This window comes from Manis javanica, chromosome 4 (genome assembly GCF_040802235.1).
Source record: "Manis javanica isolate MJ-LG chromosome 4, MJ_LKY, whole genome shotgun sequence".
In the NCBI taxonomy this organism is placed as follows: domain Eukaryota; kingdom Metazoa; phylum Chordata; class Mammalia; order Pholidota; family Manidae; genus Manis; species Manis javanica.
Genome location: NC_133159.1, coordinates 124234537 through 124254097, shown reverse-complemented (window position 1 = coordinate 124254097; position 19561 = coordinate 124234537). Strand labels below are relative to the sequence as shown.

The 19561-nt window shown below is 44.3% G+C and overlaps 1 protein-coding gene across 1 annotated transcript in view; it reads left to right on the top strand.

Moving 5' to 3' along the window:
• Positions 1-15723, top strand: part of GLP2R (glucagon like peptide 2 receptor) — a 49985-nt gene extending 34262 nt beyond the window's left edge. Inside the window, exons 10-13 of the mRNA XM_017658647.3 lie at positions 2420-2508; positions 3843-3981; positions 12829-12870; positions 13723-15723. Coding sequence (XP_017514136.3) covers positions 2420-2508; positions 3843-3981; positions 12829-12870; positions 13723-14058 — 606 coding nt within the window. The 3' untranslated portion in view covers positions 14059-15723. The remainder of the gene's footprint in view (positions 1-2419; positions 2509-3842; positions 3982-12828; positions 12871-13722) is intronic.
• The last annotated feature ends 3838 nt before the right edge of the window (positions 15724-19561 follow it).

The window sequence follows — 19561 nt, the reverse complement described above, 5'->3', positions numbered from 1 at the left end:
TTCAATGTGTAGTTAAAGGGTTTTGTTTCTCGACAAGGACATTAGTTTTATGCTGGCTCAACATATGTAGAGACTTTATTCCATAATCACCTGATTGTGGTCCCTGTCAGCATCTTCTCTATTGCATAGAGGCATTCTTAAGTCTTTTCCATTTAAAAAACAACTGCAACCAAAAACCTCTTCCAGCCCTGCACGTAAAAGTATGGAGACGTTCTCTCCGTGTTGCATCCCTTGTCAACTACTGTTGTGCCATTCTGCTTCCCTTCACAGCCAAGCCTCTTAAACACAGTCTACACTGGCTGCCTCTCTCTTCACACATCATTCACAAAACAAAGCATTGCAGTCTATCTAGTGCTTGCACCTGGTGAACTGCAGCTTCTCTTAAGGAGCTCCTTGTTGCTAAATGCAGTCTTAGTTTGCTTAAATTCCACAAAGCATCTGAACCCTCTTAAAATACTTCCCATTGTGAGCTGGCAGGATACCACTTTCTTGTGGTTCGCTCCGACAGCTACTTCTCAGTCTCCTTTGCAGTCTCCATTTTCTCCACCTTTCCTTACATGGCAGGTTGATTCTCTTAACCCTGTTTTTCTCCCAGTCTACACAACCTCCCTGCACAGTCTCACCTACTCCAGTTGCTCTGTGCTCAGGCTGGGACCTTTCTGCTGAGGTCCAGATATAAACATATCGCAGCCTTGGGGCATCACTTGTGTCCAGAATTACTGGACTCCTTCCCCTTCTCCCTCCAATGCTCTTCCTGCTCCATGTGGTCACTCTCTTGGTGAATGCCACTGCCACATAATTGAGATCTACTGAGAAACTTTGGGGTCATCTTTGACCTCACATCCAACTGATAACAAAGGTCACTTGACTCAGACAGCTTAATAACTTTGAATCCATCTCCTCCTCTCCATTACTGATGCACCAGGGCTGTTGTTTTAGTTCACCTATTACCCTCCCCTGGGAACCCTGAGACTGCCTTTTAGAGGGGAGTGTCTCCCCTCCTCCAGCCTTGCCTTCATCCAATCCATTCTCTGCAGTGCTGCTAAACTGATCTTTCTGAAATGCAGAGATGCAAATCTGATCACGTCACCTGCCTGTTTAAAATTCATCACTGGCTTTTCATGACTTTCAGAAGAAAACCCACACTCCTCAGTATGACCATGAAAGGCCCTGTAGGAACGGGCCCTCTCTTTATAGCCTCACTTCTCACAGACCTTTGCTCTCATTCTCCAAGTGCTACCCACACCAAGCCACGGGCCAGCCACTTCTCCAGGAGGCTCATGATCCTCAAGCTGTTGGCCACAGCTGCAGCCATCTGAGGGCCTACCTGGGGCTGGAGCATCAGCTTTTCAGGTGCTTACACACGCAGCTGGCAAGTGGTGCTGGTTGCTGGTAAGAGGACTCAGTTCCTCCACAGGGATCCCTCCACAGGCTGCTTGAGTGTCCTCAACAACATGGCAGCTGGCTTGCCCAGAGTAAGCAATCTGAGAGAGAGAAAAGGAAAAAGAGGGGGATGGAGGAACTAAGTAGAAGCCATCCTTTTGAGGACCTAGCCTCATAAGTCAAATAGCATCACTTATACCATATTCTTTTCATTAGGAGCAAATAACAAACCCAGCTCACATTCCAGAGGGAAGGGGGAAATGAGCCTTTTGAAGGGAGAGTGTCAAAGAATTTGCAGACTTTATTATAAAAGATTCCTTATAAAAGACTTAAAATATTTAAAATTTTCTACCAAGGCTGACAACGAAGGGCTGAATTTTCCCAGATCATGACAGTTGTGGAAAACAATCTATGGAGCAGAGAACATGTGCTTTCCAGTAAATTCCTTGGCAGAAACAGGACCTCCAGTCAGACAACGACAGAGCTAGAGTTCTTACAGAAGGGGGCAGTGTGGCATTCTGTTTAAGTGAATGGAAAGTGGTAATCAGACAGAGCTGTATTTAATTGCCGGCTCAGTCACTTACCAGCTGTGCGGTGTTGGGAATTGTACCTTGTCTCCTCTGCGCCTTGGTGTTTTCATGGTGCAAAAACTGTGTGGCTTCCTCAGAGGGTGGTTGTAAGGATTAAATAAAATAAAGAATGGAAAATTAGCCCAACACCTGGCACGGTAAGTACTCACCAAATGTTAGTTAATAATAATAATAATGTAAACGTCCATCTGACTGTCTCCAATGGCTATAGAGGTGGGTCTCCCTGAGGCAGAAGAATAAACTAAGGCTTCTCAAGATCCCTTCCAGACTTTCAGGTGAGATGGCCTCAGGAAGAGTGGGCATTACCATGAGCACGTCCTACCTGACCTCTGACTGCAAATTGCCCCCTGGTTTATGGACAAGGTGCCGATGGCTAGGTCTAGGGTGACCTTGATCCTCAGAGCCACATGGAGACCATCACTTACCCATATCTGCTTTTTTTCAAGGTAAATTTCTTCATCTTCCTAAAAATTCTCAAGCTTCTCATTTCTAAGCTCAAAGCCCATCAAATGTGCTTCAGAGATTATAAATACAGGTGAGTGGCCTGAGGTCAGTATCCAATAGTCCAAGATTGTTTTGACCCGTTCTGACTGTTCTGGCTAATGTTCTGAGTTACATGAGGATGTCTATCTCCTAAGACAAGGGTATCAGGGGGTCCCTCTGAAAAAGATGTCACATGACCACGTAGGGCTTTTGCCAACGGTGAGGACATTCTGGCCCCATGGAAGGGGGTTTGTGGAGGGAAAGCTTCTCCTAGTCTGGCCCTTTAAGGCAAGTGACTTGGGCTAAGAATATCAATACAATTAAGCTCTTTTTTCCCAATGTGTCTAAGATAATAACTTTGTGGGTGCCCTGAATATGAGTCACCTTTGCTGATGTAGTTAGTTTTAAATCAAGAAGCAGCTCAATAGTAAAAAGCAGCCATTCCCAAACGTGGCTGCTTATTAGAAAGCCTCTTCAGAATCCACATTCCCATGAGCCAACCTCCAGAGGTTTTGCTTCAGGAGGTCTACACTGGAGCCCAGTGTTTGTGTGTGTGTGTGTGTGTGTGTGTGTGTGTGTGTGTGTGTGTGTGTGTGTGTGTGTGTGTGTGTTTTCTAAGCTCCGTAAGGAATTTTAATAGTTAGCCATGTTTGGGAACCACCAGTACGTTGTATGGAATGTTTGGTCCCCAGCTGTGCACTTTGCACATGGGTGTACAAAGGCATGTTGGTCTCTTTGTGTAGAGTGCATACAGGAGTGAGCCTCCACACCACACTTATTCTGAGGAGGATCAGTTTCTCATTTCCCAGAGCCCCTGCCATCACCAGGGTTGAGGGCTGATGGTGAAGCCCTGCATGGACTGTCCTGAGTGTGAAGTTGGAAGCCCCACTTCCAGGCCTGGATATGCCACCTGGGGTCTGTGTGACCATGGGCAAGTCATTCTCTTTCCCTTCTCAGGCTCAGTAAAGCTCTGTCATTGAGGATCCTGAGCAGCAAAAGAAATAGAGGCACCTGTCAGTCAGATAATAGGAAATTTGTCAACCCTAGTCCAGGGGTAGTGTCCCAGGGTGACAACCACATGTGTAGAAATCTACCCACTAGGCAAAATGTTAAGGTCTGCAGATGTATCATGATCTGTAGTGGAGAATTCATTCATTCGTTCTACTCATGCTTTCTGATCATCTGCCGTGAGGCAGGTGTAGGAATGCATCGGTGAACAAGACCACACCGGCCCTGAAGGCATTCAATGTGTAGCCACGGAGGCAAACTGGAAATCAACTCTTTATTGATATGATAAGAGCTACAACAAAGGCAAGCAGAGAAGAGCAGGAAATGTTGGCTGTTCCCATGTGGCCCTCCTGACAGTTATTTGCTTGTCATTTGTAGATTGGCAAAATCAACGCTGGTCCTCATTCCTTTATTGGGTGTTCATGAGATTCTCTTCTCTTTCATCACTGATGATCAAGTTGAAGGATTTTCAAGAATTATACGACTCTTCATTCAGCTGACGCTGAGCTCCTTCCATGTAAGTAGGCGTCTGAACCAGAGTGCCTTGACTTTGGAGAAAACCCAGTGCACTTGATCCAAGCAGGCTCAGAACTGAGAGCTCACAGATGGAAATAGAGTTCTAGGATCAGCAGGCTTCATCAGTGGGACCTTTGGGATTAGAAGCATATGTAGACAAAAGTGTTGCCTTGATCCTGCCAGCAGGACATGATGACTAAAAAGGGAGAAGTGATCTGTTTCCTGGGCTACAATAATTGGTGTGACTCACAATCATATTAACTGTGAGTGTCAACAAGAAGTCTTTTATTAAGCGCCTATTTTTGCTGGGTTCTCTGCAGAGCACTATGCATAATGAACATTGACTATGCTTGAGGTGACTTACTCAGAAAACAACACAACTTGCATAGGGAACCGGTGAGTCAAGACCAGGAGGTAGTTGAACACAGACAAATGTGTAGAAGCTGAAACTAGAAACAGGAAGCCAGTCGTGGTTAATTTACCTAGTTATTTTAGCAATCCATTGCTTAAATCCATTACTCAGTAGCTTAAAACAACAATAATTTTTATTAGTTCTCATTATTCTGGGGGGTCAGAAATCGAGGTAAGACATAGTAAGGATGGCTTACCTCTGCTCCATGTGATGTCTGCTGGAATTTCCAAGCTGGCTTCTCCTCTCACGTGTCTGGTGCCTCAGCTGGGAAGGCTTGAATGGCTGGAGCTGCTGGAGTGGTTTTATTTGAGTCCTGTATCTATTTGAGGGGCTTTATTTCTCATTGTCAACCACACATTTCTAAGTTCTGTACAGTCTTAGGGCCTCTCACTTACTGCCTGGTTTCTCTAGCAGGGTGACTGAACTTCTTACGTGGCAGTTCAGGGGTCCCATGAGAAAGAAAGCAGGAGCTGCCAGGCCTTCCAAATGCCCAGGCCTGGAACTTTCTCAGTGATACCTCTGCTGCATTCCAACATTTAAAGCAAATGATTGAAGGATTGAAGGGGAGGAGCTGCATAAAGGCATGAATACTGAGGGGTATGGCACAATAGCAAGGGCCACTAATGCAAAAGGCTGCCACAAAAGTGTGGACACATAAAGGCCCCATATAGTAGTAATCTTGGAATTAGTAATCTTAAAATACTAGGTTAGGGGCAGGACTTCTAGAATGTAGGAAAGAAAAGCTTGGCCAATCCTCTCCCCAAAAAACAATAATAAGATAGACAAAATCGTCAGTAGCAATCATTTCAGGACCCTGGAAACCAACCAAAGGCATGCAAAACAGTGGGAAGTGTTCAAGAAATCTACTAAACCTGAGTAAGAACAGTGGGAATCTGTGTTGTTTGTGCCTGGGACTGCTCTTGTCCTCTAAGCCCTTCTCTATCAGTGAGGAAATTTTAGTGAAAACTAGCAGTTCACTGAAGAAGGGGGACCATATGATATAGACCAGAGAGCAGAAAAAGCCCACACCCCTGGGCATTGTCAGATATAGCAGCGATCTTAATGGCAGAGGACAACATTACAGCCTGAGGTTGGGTCCTAGTTGAGACAAGAAACAGACTGGTGAACTAGTCAGAAATTTAACAGGGATATTTGAGGGACGAGACAGTCATTTTGGGCCTTGATAAGCTCCCGCATTTCTCTGCTGGATTGGAAGCTTATGCAAGTGTGCAAGGTAGCATACACCCTGAGGAGAGACCAGAGAGGATATCCACACATCCCTGGCTGAACATGAGTTCCTGCACGCATACAGAGGAGACGTGGGAGGTGGCAAGTAAAAGCCAGAGAAGACCTGTCAGCTGTGTGAACTTTGAATGTGTTCCCAAGCCACACACAGATCCATGGGTAAATGGTGTGGAATCCTTACTGGCTCAAGGTGTTTGAGAACAACTTCTGACCATCCATTGGCTGATCACCAAGCTTTTATAAACAGGTAAAGGGGACCAGACTTAAGAATAAAAACTAAAAAAATTTAAATGAGTATAGACATCAGCAGCTGTACACCACAGGAAGGAAGATTCCACAGAACTAGTAATCTGAACAAGATGCTAAACAAACAATAGCAACCATGCCAGCAGTTGGAGAGGATGGAGTTGGATCCACGAGCTGTTGTAATATATTATCAAAAATGTCCAGATTTGAAAAAAAAAATCATGAAACATGCAAAGAAACTGATAAGTGTGACCTAGACTCAGGGGAAAAAGCAGTCAACAGAAACTCTCTGAGGGGTCCAGATGTTGGATTTAGCAGACAAAGACTTCAGAGAAGATATGTAAGTATGTTCAAGGGATTAAAGGAAACAATATTTAAAGAATTAAAGGAAAGTAAGATGACAATGCGTCAGCAACTAGAGAATCTCAATACAGAGAGAAAAATTACAAAATAAGAGCCAAATGGAAAATTTCTGGAGCTGAAAAGTGCAATAACTAAAATGAAAACTTCAGTAGAGAGGCTCAATATCAAATTTAGGTGGCACATAAGAGAGTCAGTGAACTTGAAGATAAGGTAAATTGCCATCAGCAAGTCTGAGAAACAGAAAAAGAAAATGAAGAATGAAGAAAGGTAGAAAGATAACAGAGCTTCAGAGACCTGTGGAATGTCATCAAACATATTAGTGTACACATGCAGAAGTCCTTGAAGAAGAGAAATAGAAAGAGGCAGAAAAATCATTTGGAGAAATAATGGTTGACAACTTGCCAAATTTGATGAAAAACATTTAATCTATGCATCCAGGAAGCTCAATGAACCCCAAATAAAATAAACCAGAACTTTCCACCTAGAAACATTATAGCCAAACTCAAAGAGAAAAATCTTGAAAATAACAAGAGAAAAATGACTTATTACATACAGGAACCAAAAATGCAATTTGCACCTGACTATAACCAGAAATAATGGAGGCCACATGCAGTGATAGGATATAATCAATATGCTGAAAGAAAAAATAACCAGATTCTATATCCAGCAAAACTATGCTTCAATATGGTGAAATAAAGATATGTCCAGATAAAGACTGAGAGAATTAATTGCTAGCAAAGCCTTCTTACAAAATATGTCAAAAGAAGTCCCTCAGGCTGGAAGAAAATGACAATAGCTGGTAACTCAAATCCACATGAAGAAATAAAATGCATTAGAAAAGGTAAACACATAGGTAAATATGAAAGACATAATCGTATCTTTTTTCTTCTTTCAGCTGATTTTGAAGACTGTGGTTATAAAAAATAATTACAAACTGATTTTTTTAAAGCAAATGATCTCTCCTAAAGTCAGTATTCAACAATGGAAAATGAACTACATCAATCTTATTTTCTGTAAGTGGCTAACTGCTCTTTTAGGAATTTCAAAGGAATTGGTAATATACGTAAGTCCAGTATCACTGATTCACTTCAGTTCTACAATTTAACAAGACAGAAGAAATGGAGAAGAATGCAAGAGATTTTCAGGAGAATGTTAGGGAGGGTTGGGGTAACACTTCTCTTTAGTTCTACACTCAGGCAAGATGAGATACAATGAGTGATATCTAACTTAGGTTGACTGTGGATATGAAGTGATATCATATCATCACACGTAATTTTTCCCATGAGTTTCACTTTTCCTTTGGGCTGCAAAATTTCCTATGATCTTAAAAAATAAAGTATAGAAAGAAATGCTTAAATATAATATAAGTGACACAGACAGAAAGAAGAAAACAAAATCATTGTCCTAGTCATTATATCACCACTATACACGTTTTGGTCTATTTCTTTCTAACAATTTTTCTTATGTATATAAGTTTGAAATTTTTTAAACAAATTTAAATGGCACAGGTGCTTATGTTATACTCCTTCTACCAATATTTATTTTTCAGAGTATTAAGATAGTGTCAATAAGTACTTCTCATGGCTGAATATTATTCTGTAAAATGCAATACTACATTAAAAAGTGAAAAATGATCAAGAAGTCTAATATTTTAACAAAGTGAATCCTGATAAAGTATCTTAGCATTTCCTATCATTTGAAGGTAACATTTTGGGAAAAGTGTTTTCATACTTTTTTTCATGTTTCTATGAAGTCTTACTGTATTTAATAATAAACTGTATTATTTTTACAAACTGTACTATATAAAGGCCTAATATAGTATGACAATAATAGCACAAAAGAGGAAGGAGGAAATGGAGCTATATTAGAGGAAAGCTTCTATATTTTGCCAGAATGAAGTTAGCATTAATATGAAATATATCGTGATATGTCAAGATGCATGGTGTAATCCCTGGGACAAACACTAAGAAAATAACTCAAAAAATATAGTAAGAATGCGGGTAGAGGAATTAAACTGGTACACTAGAAAGTATCTGTTTACCCCAAAACACTTTCAATCTCATTGAATCCTCACATCATCACTGTAAGGAGAAATGATTATACAGTGTTAAAAATGAAAGATCTGAGGCTCAGAGAAGTTACCTATGATAGTGAGTGGCAGAAATGAAATTTGTATGTGGAGGTTAAGCCCTTGCTTGTGGCCATTATGCCATAGTACCTCCCAGGGTCAGAACCAGAAGACACCGCATTCCCTATATCAGTCTTAAAGCCTCTGGTCAGGGGGCTGAGATTCTGTGGACAGGATGGAGAGAACGTACCTGCCCACCACATGCCACCAAAAGCCAGACCCAGAGGTATGGCCTGGGCAGCTGGACAACGGCTTTTTTCTTTCTGTTAGAGCTGAATTGCATGTGGCTTTGAACTGAGACAGAGGCCCCATTGGTAACTTTTTTCATTATCAAACCATGCTTAATTTATTTAATCTTCTGGGGGATTTCAAAGGCTAAGGTTTAGTAATCTGGGTGTCCCATGTTGTTTGGTCTTAATCTTCTTTAAAAAGTGATGCAAACTAGAAAACAACAAAACAAAAAGCTACAGCTGTTATATCAGTTGTATTTGGTGGTCTTTTCTCCCCTGAGGGCTTGATCAGTCATGTGAACCCTGGATTAGCTGATCTCACACACCCAAGACCTGCCAGAGACCATACTCAACTCCTGCAGAGCCATACGGGTCAGATTTCTGAGTAAGAATCCCAGCCTACCAGATTCCTCAGGCAAGGGACATGTTTTGGTTACCTATTAGTGGTAACAAACTACCCCAAAACTTCATGGTCTAAAGCAGTAACCACATTATTATTATCTTTAACAATTCTAGGAGCTGGGCTATCTGTGCTCAGCAGGTGACCCTTTTGATACATGTAATGTTTTAATGGCGCTGCAAACATCTGAAGGCTTGACTGGGCTGGAATATCCAAGATGGCTTATTTACATTGCTAGACATTGACATACGCTGTCGGCTGTGAGCCCAAATACAGCTATCAATTAAAGAGCATCAGTTCTCCTCATGTGGCCTCTCCATGGACACACAGCTTGGCAGCCGGACTCTCAGAGCATCCCAAAAGCAAATGTTTTAAGAAGAAGGAAGTAGAAACTTCCCACCCTCTTAAGGCATAGGCTTGGAAGTGCCAAGATGTTATATCTACCACACTGTACTGGTAGGAGGAGTCATAAGACCATCCCAGATTCAAGGGGAGGGAAACTAAGGCCCACCTCTTGATGTGAAGATCAGCATATGCCTACAGTGTATGGCGGGTGGGGATTCTCAGGGCCAGCTCTGGAGACTGCAACACTGGATCATTAGTCCTAGAGGTACACTCAACCCCAGGTTCTGCTGAGGAATGTGAGGAATCAGAGTGCTCTGCAGACTGCGTCAGAAAACACACTCAGAGGGCTTGTGCTTGGGCAGAGGTGAACGCACGGCTGGGCGGGAGGGTGGGCACGCATTTGGTGAGCCATATCTTAGGGAATCAGCCAAAACCAGCGTAGACCTAACATGGTCCTTTTCCTGCTGCTTTGGTGGATCTTTTATTCTTCCAAGGGCTTATTGCTTAGAGAGTTTCACCAGCTGTCAAGATCCTGCTATCAGGTGATCTTTAGAGAGACCACCTAGGGTGACGTACGATGTAAGAGCTGTGTGTTCTGTGGGACCATTCCCTTCACGCTTGCTTTTTTAGAATGAGAGTTAACCAGACTCCAAGATGTTCCTGAAACACTGAATCAAGAACCTGAAGAAGCGAAAGACATGTTTGTAAGGTGGAGTCCTATTTCAGCCAACTCATTTGTGAGAATTCTGACATGCTAAAAGTCACCCTTTCTAATATATGCCTGGAGACAAATATCACCTGTCCCGCCAGCTGCACAGGGTCGCTGTGGACCTCTACTGAGACTGCATGAGTGAGAATGATGAACTGGTACCACCATGCCCTCCTTTAGGAGTGACAGCCATGGAAGAAAGGGTGCAAAAGAGAAGGAAAATTCCACACTGGTGGAATCCAAACTTGTGACTTGTCACGATAACCAGCATGGAGCTCTCTGGCTTTGTAAGGAAGGGCATAAAATTCTTCCCTGAGGGTAGCATTTTAAAATTCCTTTTTAATTTCATAATTGAAATTTCATAATTCATTTTATAATTCCTTCTCCATTCTCCTTCTCCTTACTTACCAGCAACAGGGGGTAAGAGAGACGTTATCAAGAGAGATGAGGGAGCCCGCACTGTGACCTTCACTTGGTAGTTGGAAGAGCGCCCTTTCCTTGCCGGTCCTGGCATTTAATGAGATTCTCCCCATAAACACCCAGATACTTGGGTCCCACACACATATGCAGCTCCCAGATATCCAGACATACAGCCCAAGTCCCACAGAGCCTCATATCACAAGGAGAGCCACAACCTGCACAAGGCATGCAGGTTACCACATGTGGCTATTTAACAAATCAAGAAACACAGGAGTCTGGGAAAACAATGGAAACAAACATTAACTAAATCATCTTTGATTCCACATCTCTGGCAGTTAATCAGCAAATCCAGAAAAGTTTGCCAACATCAAGAGACTATCCTGTACTGAAACTTTCCCAACACAGATGCTTTGCAAGTGGAAATGCAAATATAAAGGTGGCCTGTTGTTTCCCTTGGGATCCTTGTGTTGACAATTCTGAAAACTAGGAAGAGAAGAGAAAGGAAACTGTGCTGGCCTAATTTAGAAATGGTCTGACACTGCACAAGGCAGGACTCTCTTAGTTGTAAGTGATGGAAATATGACTCATTCATTCAACAAACATCATTGAACTATTATGTGCCAAGCATTTGTTTCAGGTGCTGGGGATATGGCAGTGAAAAGACTAGATAAAGATGCTGGTCTTGCTGGGAGGGGAAGAACAGATAATAGCAAAGTTGACAAATAAATAACAAAATAATACTTGGTGGTGTGAAGAATATACAATAGATAACTGTGACAGGGACTGGAGTGGCCACCAAAATTGAGTGATCAGAAAAGACTTCTCTTTTAGGTGATGTTTGAGCCAACACCTGAATTTCAAGAAGCCAGGTAGGCAGAGATTTGATGGAAGAATAGTCCACAGAACAGAGTATGAAGGGACCTGGGGAAGAAGTGAGGTGTGGTAGCCAGGCTCCAACACGGCCCCCGAGTGATTGTCACCTGCTGTATTCATGGCCGTGTGGAGTCCCACCAAGCAGGGCTGACCTGTGTGACTATATTACGGTGGACATGTGTTGTGCAGCTCTTGAGACTAGGTCATAAAAGGGGCTGTGACCTCCACCTTGCTCACCTGCTCTGGGGACAGCCAGCTGCCATGTCATGAGGACACTCAAGCAGCCCTGTGGAGGGAGACGGAGGCCTCCTACCAACCAGCACCAGCTTACCGGGCATATGAGCCATCTTGGGAGCAGGTCAAACCCTCTGATGACTGAAGTTCCAGTCAACACCTGAAGGATGACCCTGAGTCAGGATGCCCAGTTAAGCCACTGCCAGATTCTTGGCCCACTGGACATATATGAGATGATAAATCTTTATTGTCTTGGTCCATCGCTCATGCTAATTAATACATGAGCTTGAGATGCTGGAGGAAGCCAGAAGACCCATGTGGCTAGAATATAGTGGCTATGGGGAAATGTGGTACAAGATGAAGTCAGCCATATAGACACAGAACCCAGATCACTTTAGTGCCTTCTGAGATTCAGAGATTTTATTTTAATCTAAGTGTGATGGGAAAGCATAGGTGGGAAAGGATCCGTCTTTTCAAAAGAAATATTCTGACAAGAGGAAGGGGTGTTTATTATCCCACATAAATGAAAATCTCAGGATCAGATATAGCTGGATCCAGGTACTCAGACAATATCATCAGAAATCTGTCCCTCACCATCTCCAGCCTCTGCTTTTTGGTGTGTTGGTTTCACTGTCAGCTGGGCTCTCTCCACAAAGCTGGGAGAATGCTCATGAGTATCTCCAGGCTTGCTTTGACTTTAGCACTGGCAAACACAGGGAAGGGAGGCAACTCTCCCTCCTTTCCCAAGGAAAAGAACTCGGTTGGCCTTGTGTGGGCCACATGCCCATTTGGGCTGATTATTGTGGTGACATCCATCCTAGAACATAGGGACCACAGGACTGACAACCCTGTCAGAAGCCCAGGGAGTAGGGGAGGCTCAGTTTACAAAAGGAAAGGCTGAAAGTCAGGCAAAAAAGAAAATTAGCCAATGTCTGCTATGGACCAATAGAAATGGGACAGTGGTCTTGAAATGGAATGAATGATAGTCTTTGGGATTCAATTATCACTGACCTATGAGCACCCAAGCAAACACCTAGGCTGATATGGGTAATGGGCATCAAGGTAAGAAAAGAGGCCATAGAAATCCAAGTTCACGTAGGCAGCATGACTAACTCTAGTTAGGGCGAGCGATGTAGTTAGCTGCCTCTTCTGGGCACCTGGCCTTTGGGCTTCCCAAGTAACTCCCAGACACACACGTCTCCTACAAAGTCAAACTCCATGCCACCTCTTCTTTCCATTCCAGGGATTCCTCGTGGCCCTGCAGTATTGCTTCGCCAATGGAGAGGTATGTTTTCCGTGCTGTCATCCCAGCTCTCTGTAAGGCTGGGCTGGCATTTCTATTTACCTGATGGTGCCGTGGGGGAAAGCACAGGGACCACCCTGTTTGGGGATGAACTTGGACTGAGAACATCCAGTGGAGAGAGAAGAAGGCAGCTTTAGATAAAGGGAAAAGGTGTCAGGGTGAGTGTAAAGCAGCTCAGAACCCAGCCCCGGCTCTGAGGGAGACATGCAGGGAGGGTTAAAGTGTGATGGAGCAAACAAGCTTGACCTTTGGCGTACAACACTATGGACTCAAGCCACGACCCAACCAGTTAGGAACTCTGAGTTAGAGTACTGTAGCTCTTTGAGCCTCACTTTCCTCATCTATAAAATGGGAATAATAACTGTCCCTACCTTATAGTATTACCTGGGCATGCTGAGTTCATGCCAAAGGCCCAAACCCTAGTAACTATGATGATTTTATGATTAATATTATTGCATAGCTCTACGCAGCTGTCTGCTTTCCCGGAAAGAGGCTTCAGGGGGGAGGGGCGGAGGCTAGAACAGCGTTCTCCTGACTTGAGGAAGTGGTAGTACCGCCAGCCCCTTGTCATCCTCTCCTTCCGCCATCCCAAGTTTTAAATATTAATTCCTCCTACTAAAATGTAAACGTCTTTACAGCAACCCTCTCTTCCATCTTGCTCACAGCTGCTTCTGTATCTTCACATGGGGGCCCTTTATACGTCAGGCGGGTCTCGAATGCCACCTCGACGCAGTTCTTTCCTGAACACTGTATCTCAAATTGTCGTGTCTAAGGAGACTCTAAGGAGTCTAAATCAACTCCAAGGCAGTAACCCTGCCTCTTCTCACCTGGCAGGTGAAGGCTGAGCTGCAGAAGCACTGGGTCCGCTTCTTGCTAGCCCACCACTCGGGATGCACAGCCTGGGTCCTGGAGAAGAACTTCCAGTTCCTGGGGAAATGTCCCAAGAAGCTCTCCAAGGGAGACAGGGCCAGGGCACTGCGGAGGCTGCGGCCCCCACCTGGCAGTGGGCAGCTCCTGCACCTGACGGGACAGGGCCTGGAGGAGCTGGGCGCCCGGCTGCATGGGGGTCATGCAGACTGGCCCCGGGGCAGCAGCCTGTCTGAGAGCAGCGAGGGAGACTTCACCCTGGCCCACACCATGGAGGAGATCCTTGAGGAGAGTGAGATCTAGGCCGTGGCCACTGCTCTGGTTCCACTCCTTGGGGACCCCTGAGAGGGGAAAGCAAGGAGGAGGCCAAGCTGGTTGGAGGTTGGGGCTGCAGAGTCATTTCTCTCCCCGTGCACCATGCCCACTCTGACATGAAGTCTATCTTGAGGTTTTTCATGCTTCCAGACCCTGAGTGGAGGGTGTTTCTGGAGGCTGAGGAAGGCCCAGGCCATTGGGGTCAGACTTAGTGAAACTATAAGGCAAGAGGCTGAAGGACAGTCAAAGGAGGGACATTGTGTGGAAACAAGGTGTTAATGCCCAGGAATGTCACCTGTCTAGTGTGTAAAATGCATGTGTATGTAGGTGGGATATGTTGCCACAGGACTAAATACCACCCTATCATTAAGGGCAGGGGGATGATATGATACTGATCAAGTAGGGTTGCCAGATTCAGCACCTGAAAATATATAATGCTCGAATGAATTTGAATTTCAGATAATCTTATTGTGTATGTATATGGGATATACGTTATCTGAAATTCCACTCTGATTGCACAGATTGTATGTTACCTGGCATCTCCACTGTCAAGGATACTTTGCAACAGGGGAGGGACTACGATGAGGCAAGTGAGGCCAGCTTCATGCAAATGCAGCTTCTGATCCTGTATTTAAAGTTTTGATATTTTGCTCATCATGACTTTTTAACGTTAATTTTATTTTTCAATGATTGCACCAAAGTGTTTTTTATCTTGATAACTGAATTTTTTGCCACCACCAGCCCCTCTTGAATTTTACATGTGAGGCAAGGGCCCATCTTGCCCTCATTCCAGTCCCAGCTCTGCTTCACAACAGGGAGACTGAAGCAAAGGCATTTGGCGAGTGTATAACACAGCAAAGGTTTCTTTTTTAGTGTCCAGATTATACAGAGTTCAATCATTAAAATATGTCCTTCCAAGTTTTCCTTTCTGCAAATGCCCCTGTCTTTCTCTCATCAGCCTATTAGCTCCTAGGAAGCTGGGGACATGGCGTTTCCCAGTTCTTCTGAGCACAGCTGGTTCTGAGCAGGTGTTTGGTACACATTCATCAAATGGGATGACACAGAAATGTCTTGGGAGCATCAGATGCTGTCAGGGTCAGTAATCCAGGACCTGGCCATGAATAGGAGAAGGAACTTTGTTTTTGCAAAGCATTTGTAAATATGTGACCCCAACCCTCACTCCACAGATGAGGTGGCACACACTCCTTGCTTTTGTCCTGCTAATGATTAAAGTAACACATTTATTTAATGTGATTTGTATTTTGTTAATTCTTTCACATTTGTTTCTCCTTGGAGCTGAAGGTGTCTCACACCCCCTGAGAATCCGGTGCACTGTTCCTGGCCAAAAGTGGAAAATAAGGCTGTGCTGTAAGCCCTGGGACCTGGGTGGTTCATTGTTTCAGGGACCAAGAAAGGGGCAAAAGGGACAGAGCAGAGGTCAAAGGTCAAAAGAGTGGACAGCAAGTGTTTTTGTCTTCTAGACCACCCCCTAGATCATTTGCTTTGCTTGTTGGCTTGAAGGTCCAGCCTAGTGGGTCTAAATCCTGGCATTGCAATCTCCTAGGAAACTATCTAGAACCCTGATGGCTGGGTCTGACCTAGAGATACTAATTGGGTTGGTCCCAGTGGACCTGGACATCAGTATTTATAGAAGTTCCTGAGAGGTGTGTGTGTGTGTGTGTGTGTGTGTGTGTGTGTGTGTGTGTGTGCAGTAAAAATATACATAAGATAAAATTAACCATCTTAACCATTTTTATGTGTACAGTTCAGTGCTGTTGCATTTACATTGTTGTGCACCCATCATCACCAGTCATCTCCAGAACATTTTCATCTTCCCCAAATGAAACTCTGTTCTCTCACAGGCCCTGGCAACCACCATTTTACTTTCTATCTCTGAATTTGACCACTCTAGGGACCTTATATAGGTGGAACCACACAGTATTTTGTCTTTCTGTAACTGGCTTACTTTAACATAATATCCTGAAGGTTCATCCATGTACTAAAATTGCATTCCTTTTTATGGCAGGTTAATATTCCAGTAAATATATATGCTACTTTTTAAAAATGCATTCATCTGTTGAGTGACACTTGGGTTGCTTCCACATTTTAGCTGTTGTGAAAAATGCTATTACAAACATGGGTGCTCAAAGATCTGTGAGTCCCTGTTTTAAATTCTTTTGGGTAGATACCTAGGAGTGGAAATGCTAGATCATCTGGTAATTCTGTTTAACATTTTGAGGAACTGCCAAACTTTTTTCACAGCAGCTGCACCATTTTATATTCCAGCAATGCACAAGAATTGCAATGTATCCACATCTGAGCCAAAAGTTATTTTCCATCTTTATGACAATTGCCCTCCTAATGGGTGTGAAGTGGTAGCTGTTGCAGTTTTAATTTGCATTTCCTTAATGACCAAACATGTTGAGCATCCTTCCATGTAATTATTGACCATTTGTATATCTTCTTGGAGAGGTATCTATTTAATCCCTTTGCCTGTATTTAAATCAGGTTGTTTGGTTTTTGCTATTGTTGAGTTGTAGGAGTTCTTTATATATGCTGATATTAATCCCTTATGAGACATGTAATTCACAAGTATTTTCTTGCATTCTGTGGATTGTCTTTTCACTCTCTTGATAGTGTCTCTTAATGTACAAAATTTCAATTTTGATGAAGTCCAATTTATTTATTTTTTTCTTTTGTTGCCTGTGCTTTTGGTGTCAGATCCACCTGACTGGCTTTAATATATGACCAAGGTTGAGAACAGTGGACAAAGCTTCAAGGCAAACCTTCCCCTGGAAATAGACAATATCTTGCTGAAGTCCAAATGACCAGGTCTTCCGTTTGTGTAGCATGTAGAGCTTAGACATTCTTCCATAAGAAAAGCCTTAACTGATTCTCAAAACTCTAAGTGAAGATCAATTTAGATATAGTTTGTCCAGTTTTGTTTTGTCTTGTTTTATTTCTTTTTGAGAGGTGGGCATCCCCTTCGAGGTCCTCAACTGAGACCCAGACCTATCTGAGCTCATCTGCTAAATTTTTGTAAACTCCAAGGGACAAAAATAGAGGTGGAGAGAGCAGCATGATGTCTGTCCCCATCTGGTTACATGGACAGTGTCTGACCCTGGTAAACAAAGGAGCTGCAGACAGAATCTCAAAGAGCTGTTTCTGAGAGACAATGGTAAGAACTGTTTCCATGGCACATGCTACTCCTCACAGGTCTCCTAACAAACTCTAACCCAGAAGGCTTACCAGCAGCCCAGCACACAGCTTGGGTATGTCAGGAGCACTGTAGCCTTGACTGTGATGGGAATGTGAAGCCTGGCAGCAAAGGCACTTGGCACTAGAGGTCATTTTGGTGAATCTGTTGGGGACACTTCTTAGGGATGCTAAGAAACACCCAAGGGTCACTCAGGAGGATGGGGTCCTGTGAAACCATTTGGATTATTGTTCTTGATGAGACCCATTTCTGCTCTTGAGTTTACAAGTACATGAAGAAGCAGAAATTCAGAGACATAAACTGACTTACCCAAAGTCTCTTCAGTGGACATCTATTTTTACAATTCACCTCTCTTACACTAATAGCACCCAAATTTTCTCTTGGAAACTATTTATCTCCCACTCTCAGTCCATGAAGTTTGAGTTGTCCTGACTCCACCCTTAGCCCCAAGGATGAGAATGAAAACCTGCTTGACCAATCCAAACATGACACCCTCCTGGCTCCAGATATCAGGTCAGGGATGGCTATATGACCAAACAGAGCCAATGAGAGACAGTCTTGAGGCTTTGTGTGGGACTCTTGGCAGTAAGGCATTTTTTCTTTTTTGCTGACATTTGAACCATGAAGAAGCAAGCCTGCATCTGCTGATGCCCATCTCTCTAGCATAGGGGGAATAGCCTGCCGGAGAATAAAGCCACCACAGCAGAGAGCAGAACTAGGAGATGGAGGAAGAGCCCTGAGACATGGCTGGAGCCTCTGGATTAAGCCAGACTCAAAGCTAGTACTACTCCTAGAATTTCAATTATATGAGTCAGTAAGTTCCTATGTGTATCACAACCGTTTGTGCTGGATCCTCTGTCCCTCGTGTCTGGAAGTGTCTTGATGACATACTTCATTACCATCTCTACCTCCTTCCCTTCACTTCAATCAAGTTGTACTTTATACTGCTTCCAGGTGCTCTCAGCATCCTCCCCAGAGACTGCCCTATAGCTATACAGGACTGCAACCCAAGTGGCCAGCAGAAGACCCAGTGGCAGCTTTATACCTCTACCCTTTTAGATTCAAGTGACATGGATGCCTTGACCCCAGAGAGAAGTGAAGAGCCCCAACCAACCAGGTTCACTCACAGAGGGTGGTGTGTGAGGTGGTAGACAGAGCACCAGAGTGAGGCACTGAGCCCTGTGGTTCTATACACCCCGAGCTGGACCCAAGGTCCTTCTTCTCCCCAAAGCTGGATCTTGGGTGACCCACTACATCTGATACTGGAGGGGAGTCTTGGACAGGTGATTCTAATAGTAACTCCTCCTCCCAGAACCGCTAGACCAGATGCTGTGTAGCTCCCCACCCCCTTCCAGCTCCCATGCTGTACAATCCCACAGTTCTCTGTCTTGTCATGTCCTGGTCAAACTATGGAAGCAGCCTGGTGTAATCAAAGGGGCTCTGGTTTAAGTACCAAATCCTACTCTCACTTCATGGCCTCAGTGTCCCCATCCATACCATGGGGATAATAACACCTACCTCAATCAAATAGTACCAGGCACCTAGCAGGATGACTGGCTCACAGGAAGTGCTCCACGCCTAAGGGTATGATTGCTTTCAAGTTTTCCCTCCACAGAGTAGTGCTTTCTGGCGGTGACTGTGCCATCGCTGTGATTGGAGCTGGGAAGGGAGGATCACCCCAAAACCAGCAAATGGAGACTTCCTTGCCTCGGGGGGTTGCACACAGCCAGTCAGGTGTCCAGGACCTCTGCATATTTTTATGATCTGATTCTGGGACTTAAGGCTGGAGACTAAGTGGGACTTCAAAACAATGAAAACAACGAATGATCTCGAGAACTGACTGGTGGAGTCCCAGGCCCTGGAGCTCTGATAAGGCAGTGTAGGCCAGTGGGCAACTGTGGCCTGGCCTCGGCTCATGAGCTGGCTGACCCTGGGAAGACTGCTTGCTGTCTCTGGGCCTCACTTTCCTTGTCTCTACAGTGAGGGGTCTCAGGGACATCTGTCTTCACCTCTCACCTTATCAAAACTGAAGTTGTCATTATTGCCTGAAATCAGCAACTCCCCCTGGGTTCTCCATCTCAGTAAACAGTATCACTTTTCACCCAGCACCCATGCCATAAACCTGACTGCCATCTTTGCCCCTTCCTCCTCCCCCTACAGCCAGTCAGGTGGTGTCTACCTCCTAAATATCTCCAGAGCTGTCCCCTGTCTCTCCATCAGGAGGACCCTCCCTGATCTTCTGGGCCAGTCAGCCCCTCCTGTTATATCTTCTCA